At 35.6% G+C, this 13,204-nt stretch overlaps 1 protein-coding gene across 1 annotated transcript in view; it reads right to left on the bottom strand.

Moving 5' to 3' along the window:
- Positions 1-13,204, bottom strand: part of GPC6 (glypican 6) — a 697,205-nt gene that overhangs the window by 195,115 nt on the left and 488,886 nt on the right. Inside the window, exon 4 of the mRNA XM_015851542.2 lies at positions 4,561-4,726. Coding sequence (XP_015707028.1) covers positions 4,561-4,726 — 166 coding nt within the window. The remainder of the gene's footprint in view (positions 1-4,560; positions 4,727-13,204) is intronic.

Below are 13,204 nucleotides of genomic sequence, written 5' to 3' on the forward strand. Positions count from 1 at the left end.
TTAAGGTTTTGATGGGGAGTTTTACTTAAAGTGATTGAAGTGCTATAACTGAGATTGCATGGTATGCTCAATCTCAAGAGGTCTCCTAAGGTAAGTGTCTGAGTCATACCAATGGGAAGAAAATAAAGGGATTCCTAAAGCACAGCAATGGATAGGCTTATTAGAAGTTCAGAGCTGCAGCACTGATGGTAAGTGCAATATCTTCAAGACTGGCAGGAGAAGATTTGGCTGAAACCCTGCAGATAGGATTTTCTCCTGTGGCTGAAGAAACCAGCAAGATGCTGGCAGTAAGATGTGGCTCTGGCTCTCGGAGCTGGATGCCAGATTTATTGGCCTTCAGAGCTAGAAACTGGGCACATCACAGCCTGCTCTGCCTTGCTACACAACAGAACTTTTAAAATATTAAATACACCATCAACAAATCCACTTGCTCTCCAGCGGTGACTGCAACCAAGCACAAGTGCCCCTTGGCTCTTATTCACGGACAATCATGTGGTCCTGAGCAGTGCTCTGGGAGGTCAGAATCACAGCACCTCTGTGTTACCAACACAGTTCCTGAAGGTTTTACACCAATGTCCTTTCTTATAAACACAGCAGCAAAGTCAAGCATGCATGATTTACTGTTGAATGGTTCCATAAAAAAAATATTTTACTTGTAATTTCTGATGCTATAAATAGCCATGCAGTGACAAACCTCCATGGACTGCAGCAAAGCAAGCACAATCTATTCAGGCATTACACTAGTGTACACTGGCAATAAATGCAGCAACAGAGCATTTATAATTTATTTTAGATGTCCACAAAAGAAGCCCAAGCAGCATCATTGCTGTGATTGCTGCAGTTACCTGGATTTTCACCCTTTTGCTCTGCTGAATTACATAAGGGGTATTGAGTTTGGCACACAGTCTTGCTTGGCACTCAAGTTTAGCATCGTCTATATTTTTATCTCAAGACGGAAGTGAAACCTGCTGCTGTCTGTGAAAGGAATCCAGCAGAAACCAAATGGTTTATGGCCACTCTGCCATTCTGAAACTGAATGAGGGCTCCAAGGGAAAGAATGGTGCCCACTAAGGGGAGCTAGTTCCTTGGCTACTTGAGACAAAGAGAAGTTGAAGGCAATCAACTTATCAGTTGTTGAGGAAGAAAGAAATAGGCACTGAAAAACAGGGCTGCTATTGAAGAGGAGTAACAGTCTTGCTAAAATTGAACTTAATTCCCTAAGATAGATATGTTTAGAATATTTGTAAGTGGGAATATTTCCTCTTCATCTCTTTTGTGTTTCTGTGATGGAATGAATGCTGGGATTCTTGATCCTTGTCATTGTTAATTGCTTTAGCTCCATGGAGAGAAGCACAATTTTGACTGTATCTGTTGGGCTATGAGACCTAGAGAAAATCCACTTTCTCCCATTCCACGGAATCAGTCAACTCTCCCCTGAAGCAATCTCCTTCCTCAGCAGTGCATTTCTTCTACTCATCCTTTTTATCTTTCCTTGGCTAACTTTGTCTGAGACTGGAGTAAAGAAGATTATGAGAGAGGAGTAGCTCATAGGCAAAACATCAGAAGCAAGCTCTGTTGAAATGCATATTTTTGAACTAAATGTGGTTGATTTAGCTCCTAAATAGTTTATATAGATACCTGGAAGTAGCAATGAATCATCACAGTTTAATAGTTAGTAATGCCTATATCTTCCTTTCTGAGGCAAAATTCTGATTTTCATAGGAATTCTGCTTGAGCAAGATGCGTTACATTTGGCTTTTATTGTGCAATAACAAAAACAGCAAAGTACAAAAGCCTGTAGTGAAATGTTATACAGAAAGTACACAGACCTTAAGGTGACACAAATAGGAAAAGTAAAATAAACTGTGTGTCATGCTGTTGCAGCTGTTTCACCTCTTACCAATTTTCACAGTCTATAAAATCTTGGAAAGCACCAGATGTTTAGGGGAAGCTGTCCTACTCTGCCTAGCTTTGGAAGTGAATGTAAGATTTATTAGTGCTGTATCAGTGTGATTTCAGTACTGGCTTTTGCATTTATAAACTAGGTGGAACATATAACACATCTTGTTGTCAGACAGCCCGTTTACTTTCCTCTGCTCCTCCTCACTTGTAGATTTTGGTGTTGTTGGACATTTCAAGTAACTGCAGAACAATACCAGAGCATGCTTTCCAGAGGATACTATTTGCTTTGTTACTGACAAACACATATGGGAGCTTTCTCCCAGTCCTAACTTTAGCCAAAACAACCTTATAGTCCACTGGTTGTAAGCTATGCAAACCAATTCTATTGTGTATGAATATGCACTACTATTTGGGATTCCTGCCTACACAGAGACTGTTGGTGCACAAAATTATTACTTTTTTCCTAGTGCATGGTTCCTCACATTGGAACAGGAATAAAAACTGCTCATGCATACTTTCCAATCTCTCATAGCTCAGTGGTGCTGTAAAGTGCTGCTGTTCATTTTAATTCAGTGAGAAGAAATCTTGTTGTGTTTAGTACTAGGGAACTGCATGTGTTATTAGAAAGCCTCTGACAGCTGTCAGAGACAGAGACAACTTGCTGGATTTCAATCTTTCATAAAGGAAGGACTGAGGACCCTTATCCCCAGCAAAGCTGTCATGGTTCTCACAAAATAGGATAAAACAGAATACCTTTTCCAAACACAGGGAGATCTCTATCTTTCCTCTAATCCATCCCCCATCAATTTGTACAGGGAACGTTGTATTGGTAGAAGAAAGAGAAAATACGTCTTGATGTATCAGTGCTTTATACTGTCTTGTCATCACTGACATGAAGGGATAATTGCCTGGCAGTTTACCTTGCCTTGAGGAAGCACTTGATGTTTTACATGGTATTTAATAAATTAGCATGATATTTTAACAGAATGTGCTAGCTTTCATGCAGTTTTGCTTTTCTGAGAGCAGGAACAATGAAAATGTGAAATATATTGATGAAGACAAGGGCTTTGCTTCAAAGACTGAAAGTCTGAAGCTGGAAGCATTTCCACACTTCTGAGCACTAAACTTACCCTGCCCAAATCTCTCAGTGGATTCAAAGCACCAGAAAAGGAAATCTCTTAAGGCCTGAAATCTTACCTTCCAGCTTTTGATTTGAACAGGTGCTTACCTTAACAGAAACGCTGTTATTTTAGTTTTTTTTCTTTTTCCCTAAAAGCCGACATTATTTTCTGTGATCATAATTAGCGATGATTCAGGTCTTGCATACTTTTTAACTTCAAAGGGAAAGTAGCTTTCACAATGTCTTTAACAAGTGGGCATTTATTTTCTATCCACTCTTATTTAGCTTTCAGGTGATGAACTGATTCTTCCATTCATACCAGCAATACATTGGTTTCCCCCATGCAGCACTTCTTCCTGTGGTAGTTTCCTTTAACCAGTACAAGAAACTAAGAAGGTATGTTTTTTTATATCACTTTTATAATTGCTATTTGCACTTTTGCTTATGCTATTTTTGTAGCACACTTGATACTATTTGTCATTTTGCTTACTCTGATCCATTTTTCATCCTGTTTTCTTCTCCCTATCCATCTTGTACCACCACTGTGCTGAGTAAGGTGAAAATGCATGTGTGAGTCAGAGTCAAGCTTTCAAAGTCACATTGGTCAGTAGGGTTTGAAATTAGGCAGAGATTGCTGATATTTTGTTTCACAAAAGAAGAAAGTAATATTTTCCTTAAGTACAATAGTTTATCCCATTTTTTCCAGCTGATTTATTTTCCCCAGATTCAGTTTTGCCTGGGATGCTTACAAAGGTTTGATATATAACTAGTTGGTTCTGTTCTTTCTATATTATCATTATCATATTGTTACTATATTCATCTTTGTACTATATATGACCGAAAACAAGTGAAGGTCTTATTTCTTGTCTAAGGTTATTCTTTCAAGAGTTCTTCTGCTCCAGGATATTTGTATGGCTGTTAAGGAGATTTCTTTCTTTGCTTATTAGTTGATTGAAGAGTTATGTGAATAAAGCTTTAAATATGTTTTCAAGACTTCATTCTACCATTTTGACAGTATGCTTGTTCAAAACACTAAAAGATGGACATTAGCACATTTTAACTGGGAACGGGGAATTAATAACTTCTCGTGTATTCAACATTTTAAGTGATGTATATTACATACTACCAGAATTAAGAAAAGGGCTTTTGCAATTTGAATAGATGTTACACAATGCTACAATCTTCTCAACTTGCAGGGGCCTTATTTTCAGTTGAAGTACAAACCATTTTGGCCTTGTTAAGCTTGTTATCATTTCCTCAAGCAAAGCTTTCTAATATTTCACAAACCATATAATAATTTAGATCAGAACTCCTAACACCACACAATTCTTTTTGAAATATGAAATATGAAATGCGACTTGCTTTGGGATGGAAGTATCATTTCCTTCTGCGATCCAGGAAGGTCAACTAGAAAATGAGATGCACCTGCAGTTGTTTCACTGCAAGTACTGACCAACAGCATCTTCTAACCTTACAGAACTCTGCAGATGTTTGCTATTACCAGTATTTCCTTCCACTAATAGTTAAACTCTTCTTACCTATGAACAGATTCCACTCAGTATCCAAATCAGCCTGATTTGCTAGGCAGCCCTTCATTACATTGAGGCAATAGTTGTTGCAAGGTTTCACAGTGGGAAGTCCTCTGCAGTAAGGGCAGTACAACATCTTCATTAACGCCCGGATGCACCCTGGGGTGGGACTGACCTGCAGAGTTTGAAGGGGGGAAAGAAAAAGAAAAAGGAGGAAATCAATCTCCTGTTCTGTGAATGCTGGGGTTGCTGAGATTGTACGTCTCAAGCAATAAGCATAGAAGGGGAGATCTGTGAGAAGATCTCAACCCTTAGTAACACACTCCTATGATGCTAAGCAATTCCTACTCATTATCTTCATTCATTACAGCCAGCAGCAACTTTCAGGAATGCAAAAAATCAACACTCCCCTCCTGATGGCAGCACTTTCTGCCCCATCCCTCCCACATGAAATCTGCTGGAACTAAATGAAAAAGAGCCAGGAAATAAGTTGGACAGAAACTGACTGATCCTAACCAGGAGAATCCTGAAGTGATACTACACTCTTCTAACTCAAGCCAGAACTGCCAGTCACACTGGATGAGATTCTCCTTTTTATTAAAGTGCAGTAAATCCAAGATAATTCCAAGATAATTTCTATTAAATTATTCAGACATGTGTCATGAAAAAGAGATATCACTATTCTAACACGAAAATGGCCTTCTATTTACTCATATTTACTCAGACAACTTCATAAAGTGATCAGACCTCTTTTTTTTTTTTTGTGTGTGTGTGTGTGTGTGTTGTATAACTATTTCTTTCAATATCTGAAGCCACAAAAAAAGCATTTTACTGACAACAGCCTAATGCATTTCATGTTAAGTGTCAATATGACATAACATGGCTGCTCTTTTTTAACTTAGAACTGTAATCATAGCCAATGGAAAGGCACCATGTGAGATTAGGGCTCTCAGTCAAAATCGTTAATGTGTACGTGGCTGACAGAAAGAAATAGTGTGTAGCTATAAACATACATGAATGTCTAATACAGTTTTCACTAGAATCATACAGTTTTCCTGGAGAGGGAGAATTAAGGTTAGAGACAGATTTCTTTCATAAGGACCCCCTGTCATCTCCGATGATAGGATCTTTCATCTTTTTTAGCAATCAGAATGCCAGGTGTCTATTCAGTAATTCCTTCCATAACCAATTGGAGAGAAATAAACCTTTTTGGGCAGTTTCTTTATCCCATTTATTGCAGGGTCGGATAAATCTTCTTCTAGAGGATATCCACTGAATACTCCATTCTTAGATTTAAACTGCCCAAACTGAACACATTTGATAACCACTTAGTGTTAGCTGGGTAACCATTATTTCCCTTTCCCTCTTATTTCCTCATTTGTTTTGTATCAGACTTTTAAAATTTTACATGCTACTCTAATGTATGCTTTCGGGACTGAAACTCTATCTTCGATAAAAAGTGCACAATACTAGGTGCTACTTGCAAAATGTCTTGTCACCGTGCAGTGGAGCATATGTTTCCTGTGTCAGAGTGACTGTCTAGCACAATGACAGAAAGGCTACAGGCTCCTCAGTGATCTGAGAATTTCTGAACAAGAAAGTGCAAAGAAATGGCATTCCTTTCACTCAGTTTGTTGGCTTATGAATAAATGCAACAGTTTAATATGAATTGGAAATATTTTTTTCTATAGTCATGGAAATTTGTGCTAAAAGAGGGTGTGAAAGCATGAATCTGACTTTGCACTATAGCAGCCTGTGCTAAGATGACTGGTAGTTTTTATTGTCAGGTTCATAGTAAAACTGTAATTCTTTCTTCTTTTTTTCTTTTTTCTTTTTTATTTTTGCCTCTGGGATTTCTTTACTTTTTTCTGGTGCAGGATGTTTTCATCACACTAGACCTCTTTTGAAAACAGCTCTGCCAAAAGTTAGATCAGATGTTTCTGACCATGCTCAGAGGTGACTTTTGCCTCTATTTCCTAGAGAAATGCATTTTACTCACACAATACTCTGACGGGGTGTGTAAAGGTATATTTAGCCATCCTTTTCTGATTGCTTTAGAACATATTGGCCAGTTTCAATCAAATTTGAGCTTGGTCTCAGTACAATAAGATCCTACAAGCTTTTGGAAAACAGCTGGGAGAAGAAAAGGATATAGGCTCTGTTACTGCCTTTATTTAGGAAAAGGCTGAATCATGAGGTCAGTTCCTCAAGGAAATCAAAGAGTAAAAATGGAGAATGATTCTCTGAATGTACCAGGTGCTGAAAAAGCACTAAAAGTAGAAATTCAACTATATTAATCACCAGAAAATCCAAATACTAAGTATAAGTTTAAGAAAGGATTATAATCATTATTTTGACTGCTCAGAACTACTTTTTTATGGTTAGTTGTCTAGCTATCTATATACCCCCAAACCTAAAACAAGCCCACTTTTACAAAAAGAGTAGCAACTAAAGGGGAATGTGAGTAAAACACAGAACATTCAAAATTACTTTGAAATTGCTGTTTAAAGCTGTATTTCTGCTGGTGGCCACTGAGAGTTTTATTGGCAAAGTTACTTTCATGCTTAAAATTGTGCTTCTTTCTCTGTCCAGAATTCTTGTCAATGCAAATTTGTTGACTTCTGATTGACCTCCTAAATTCAGCTGTAATCCACATGATCTTCCATCTGTGCCTTCTCAAGCCCATGCTGGTACTTGTGCTGACAGCTCTTATATCTATGTGATTTTGATCTTCTATGAAAATATACTGGTGCTTTCATTCTTGAAAAGCATAGCTAGAGGAATAAAAAAAGTTCTGGTCTTTGTATTATATTTGTAACAACCAAATATCGAATATTTACATGAGCCTCATTTTATCACAAATTTAGTCTAATTTTTCTCTGCTAAAGATCCTGATCATATTTCTGATGTGCTAGAACAGGACCTTAAAGGCCAGTTAGAATATTTAATTACAACAGTTCAGTGAATTGTGAATTCTTTTTGTGTTGCAGGACAGCTTTATCAGAACACTCTCTCCAAAGTAGTGAGAATAATTTCTTACCACACAAAAAGAATGAGCTGAACTCAAGCTTCTCATATCTTGTCTAGTTCATACTAAAACTGTATTTCAATATCTTTTGTACAAAATGGTGGCATCATCAACAGCATTTTATAAGAAAGGAGGGTGTCCTGCTTTTGTTTCAAGAGAAAACCATTTTTATGATGAGAGGCTTTGAGTTGTGACTCAGAGAAGAAAGCAGATGGAGAAAACTACACAAGCATTTTGTATATTCATTTCAATCTCAGACACAGACCTACACAAGCATCTTCTTGCTGATCATGGTCGATGTTGAAGATCTCTGTCTAAGAAGTTGCTATGCTGCTGAAATAAAATATAAGCATGGTGAAATAAAGTATCAGCTGATCTCTCTGAGGCCAGGTGAAGGGTCTACCTTACATTCAAGTTGCTTATGGCTAGTACCTTCTGGCCACATCCTGTACTACTACACTGTATTTGGCACTACAGTTCCTTTGGGTCCCACCTAGTGCCCGAGTAACTAAAATAAGTATTTTGTGTGGTTTTTCAGCTATTTTTCAAGTGTTTAGAATAATAAGAGGTAGTAGTGCAAGCAACAGTAGTAGCAATAAGCTAAATATGTTGAATATTTTGAAGAGAGAGAGGAGGTTATTTCTATGATATTTAGATTACACTAGGGTTAGTGTGGAAGGAAAGGAGAGGACCACAACAGGACAGGTATCTTCAGGAAGTGACCTCTGTAGGGAAGCTTCCTCTGAAGAGCACACAGGCATCACATGGAGAGATCCAGAGCAGGTGGTCCAAAATGGATCCAGGAGGGTTTAGTAATTAAGCTGTGATCTGGTGAGTCTTGTTCTCAAGGCTGCTCTGTATATCTCCACCACCTACAGTAATAATTATCTTTACTTGACTGACTTTTACTGTGGCAAGGGGAAAAATAAAGATGAACTATCTATTCTGGAGGCCTGAAGTCTTTGTGAATCCAGCCTCCAGTGAACACTCAAGTTTTGATTCTCAACTTCAGCCTTTCTATTTCAGAGAATAGAGTCAGCTTTTTCTTCTTCCTTAATGACAGCTCTCATGCATAAAAAAATATCAAACTTTTCCCTAACAGTGTGAAGCCTTGGTAAAAGAACAAACATAAATCAGCTTAGATTTTATTTGAGAACACATGAAATCTGTATATTATTACAGAAAGTTGCTTTTCAACCAATCATGCTTGCTACATTTTGTGATGGCAAATTAAATGAAACATATTTTCAAAGCCTATTTCTCATTTTTATCTTTTCATCCTAAACAAACAAACAAAAAATTGAAGAAATCCCACAATATCTATACTGAGAATCTCTCACACCTAAAAATACTTTTCTGCAGACCAGTCAAAAGACAGACATTCATATCATTCAGAGATATTCAAAACCTGCATTTGCTCAGGAAAACTGTTTATCAGTTTTAAATAATATTTGTTACTATAGGCTTTTATTTATTTAGCCTTTTACAATGCATTGCAATTAGTTGTATACTAGTCATAGCAGAGAAATTTGCATAGACTTCAAAGTTTAGAAATAAAAGGTCCTAATGTAATTCATATTTTATAAATAAATCAGAGCACAACAAATGACAATACTGGGGAAACCACCATAGAACAGTCATTAGTTGTATCATGTTGTCTCCTTGACTGACTTGGACAACTTTATTTTAGTTTAAGAGTACACAGATTGCAGCATGTCAGAAAAGTGCCAATCAGAACTTTGACTGAGCCCCGTAGCCACAGGACATGTTACACTACAGCATTTTTTAACAAATTCTGACAGATTCATCTTTAGCTAAATCTAAGTTTATGCATACAGACAAAAAAGAAAAAAACAACAACAAAACACCACACAAAAAGGAAGATTCTAGAGGGCTTCATTACTGAACACTTTTCTGGATGTAATATTATTTCACCTAGAATACAGAATTTGCAATCATGAACTTGAAAATATAAATAATTGAGGAGAGGACTTTTTATGGCAAATATCATGAAGCTGCACTCACATTCAAAAATCACTTTATAATGTACCTGATCTATTTTATAATCAAGTCTTGGCTTTATTTTTTTTTATTTTTTATTTTTTTCCTGCTATAAGAAATTAAAAAAAAAAAAAAAAAAAATCCTGGATGTGTTTCATGACTGTGCAAGAATTACATTATGATCTAAGGTTTCTGCTTCAGTTTCTCTACTTGTACTTATAGAAGATTTTTTATTGAAGTAACTGATAAATGTTGTCTGATGCTAACGTGGAGACATTCCTCCAAAATACGCAGAGCATAAAGCCATACTTAGGTCCAAATCCTGTCATTTCTTGACAGATTAAATCTGTCAAATTTGTGCAAAATTCATCACAGCTGAGTACCCCAACAGGCACACAATGCCTTCCAACACTTCCTATGGAATCAGTCTCATTATGAAGCACGTGGAGCCATTCCTTAACATAAAAACCTGAGGTGAAACTGCTAGCCAGCCCAGAAAGTAGATACTTATTTGTGAGTGCATCTACACTAAACAATCTTCCAGTCTGTAGGGAGGATGATTGCATTTTATTTCAAACTGTATGAATGCTTTAACAATGTGGCTTCTAGTTAAAAACTGGAAAGATTTATTTCCTTTCCAGTTCAGAATTCAGGCTGAAATAACAAACTCTGCTTTAAAGAAAAGCATTTTTACAAGGCAGTGAGGTATATTCCTGCTATTCCATGTAAGCGGATCATAGTTGGATAGAGTTTTAAAATGAATCATTGTCTTTTCTGAGAAGTCCTTATGTCATTTTTTTGTTCATGTAGCCTGCCTCCAACTTAACAGTATAAATAGAAAAAATGAACTGTTTTCAAGTATAATTTCGTTCCTAGCCTAATTACTTCAAAAGTTTCAGCTAGGACTAAGGGGATAATAATGCAATGTTTATGCATGTTCCCAGGTCAGAGCCTGATCTTGTGTGCATTAGCATGTCTCAAACAACTCTTGGGAAAATGCAAGCTCCACTGAGACAAGTAGTCCTCCCATATTCAACCACCAAATGTTGATATATCTGTGGGCAACTTGATAGTCTAATTTTAACATTTCCTGTCCAAAAAATGTAACAGTTTAATTCTAGTATTTCCTACCCAGAATTATATACAAATTGAAATAAGACATAAGGAGAAATTAATGATGTTGCATTTCTGAAGAGAAGTCCAATACTTTCAATTATTTTAATATTTGCTCTTTATTGTATTCAATAAACTAGAACTAAGGAAACTTTTTTCTAATAACAAAAAAATTGTTTCTGTTCTCATTAAATAAGTCTCAAAGTAAATGTAACTTCAATTAAAAATTTAGATTGATGTAGCTGTTGCCAGACTGATGTGTATTATGGTGAACACTTTATAGATTATGCAGAATTGCCAGAACCTGTTAGATCACCTGTCCTAAGAGGCACAGGTCCTTTTTTCTTTCCTTTGATGTTTAATTAAATTCAGTATAAAGACTAAATATCAGTCCAGTCACTCACTGCTTTACATCATATATCTTTGACACTATCATCTCAGCAGGATACAGCTACTACTTACTGATTTTTGTTATTCGTTTTTAAATGGGGGAACCAGATAAGGCTTTGCTAGTAATATATATATATATATATATATATATATATTTTCCCTTCCTCTTTCTCTTCCTCTTTCTTCTCTTGAAACTAGATTTGTTCACAGCTAGACCCAAGTGATTCATTTTTTTCTTGTTCATATTTTGGCTTTTTCCACAAGCATTATATTACTGCTGATTTCACTTAATACTCTAGATATCAAGCAAGTTATTTTCAAATGATTTCAGTTGAAAATATGACAGAATGTATCTAATTAGAACAGTATATAAATATTCATAACATATTTGAATGTATTATTTAAGTGCTGTTTATTGTTTCAGTCTGTTTCTTCAATTCTAAGATCTGAGCTCACTGCTCATATGGTACAATCTCATATATAAATGGAAATACTGCCTCAGCCATACTCAGCTGGGAATTTATGCTGTAGAAGGTCACTTTGAAAATACTTGCTTATGCCAACCAAAAGTCTTATTTAATACTGATCTCTTAAATAAAAAATGCTATCTACATTTTTTTTAATTTTTTTTTTATCAGTTTATAGTATCCCTGATGAGTGAAAGGTAGTAGAGCTGTTTTGAGGACTATGGATTTGTATTAACATCTTCAACTTTGTTCTTGAATTATACTGAAATAAAAGTAAATTGATACAATCAGTTGAACAGCTGCAAGATTCCTACAATTCTTGTATACTATATCTTGAGAATATGGAAAGACATAAAACATACTCAATTTAATTTTAATAATTTCATAGCCAATAAAATATATTTTCTAAAAAATATATCATTAAAAGTTCAATGTGTTCTTAAATTATAGAAAAAAATTAAAGGAAACAGCTGAACTCTAAGGTTTAATAACATTAAAAAAGCCCCACAAAATTACATATATACTATCTGATACAAATTGCACAATATTAAGCACTTAATCCATTGCTACTCAGAGGAATCATTTTTTCCCCCCTAAGAGTTTAGGGGGGGAAATTTAGAAATTCTTCTTTGAGATGCCCCTTACCATTATTCATAATTTTTACATCATGAGAAATTATATTTCTTTCCAACACTAATTAAAATATGGGCTATATTTCATACTTATTCATTTCAGTATATCTATAATTGTGTAACTGTATGTGTATAGTTCTGGAAGGCAGATAGATACCACTCCTCCATTTTGAAGATGAAAAACATTATTGCTAATTTTAATAGACATTTCGGTGGATAAAATTGGAAAATATCTGCACCAGAAAATTCAAAGCTGCTTATAAGCATCACTCTTATCAGTGTTTTGCCTAAGTTATAAATATGTGTGTTTCTGAAACTGTTTATAGAAAAATAAAGACTGAGTGTCATGAGGACGCACTTAAAATAGCAAATCATTATAGGAGACATGAATTGTGGAATTTCACAATTTTTTCCATGGAAGTCAAGGTCAAAAAATCACAAGAACAAAATGCTCAAATGCTTTCTGAACTGTGAGACTGAATATCTATATCCAAATGAAAATAATAGATTTTCCTACTATTAGGAAACTGAAAAGAACTGCACATCAGTTTACTTGAATATGGAAAATTCAAATTTAGAAAGGTACTTGAAGAACTATAGTCACAGGATATTTTGTAAAATGCTAATTATTTTTTCTCTCCTGTGTCACTTCTTGGTGATGATTTAAACCTTTTTTTTTAACTTGGTTTTTATAATCTGAAATGCTTGAACACTCACGTCTGGATGTTAAAATGTTCTTCATAAATCCTGTTTTACATGTCAGAGGAATAATCAATTGCAAATGAACTAGGTGTAAAGAACATTGTTTGCTTACAAGGATCATTAAACCAGGAATTTTTCAGACTGAAAATAGTGCAGGTTGAGAAAATATTTCAAGATACAAGGATTAACATCCCATGAGATATTACTGAGCTGAAAAACCTGCCCTCTAAATTGTCTAGAAAAATATTTTTCTTTCTCATCTGCTGTGTGAACAAGCCCACATTAAATAGAACCTGAGGTGTGGAATCCATTTTTCCAGC

The sequence above is a fragment of the Coturnix japonica genome, chromosome 1 (genome assembly GCF_001577835.2).
Source record: "Coturnix japonica isolate 7356 chromosome 1, Coturnix japonica 2.1, whole genome shotgun sequence".
NCBI lineage: Eukaryota > Metazoa > Chordata > Aves > Galliformes > Phasianidae > Coturnix > Coturnix japonica.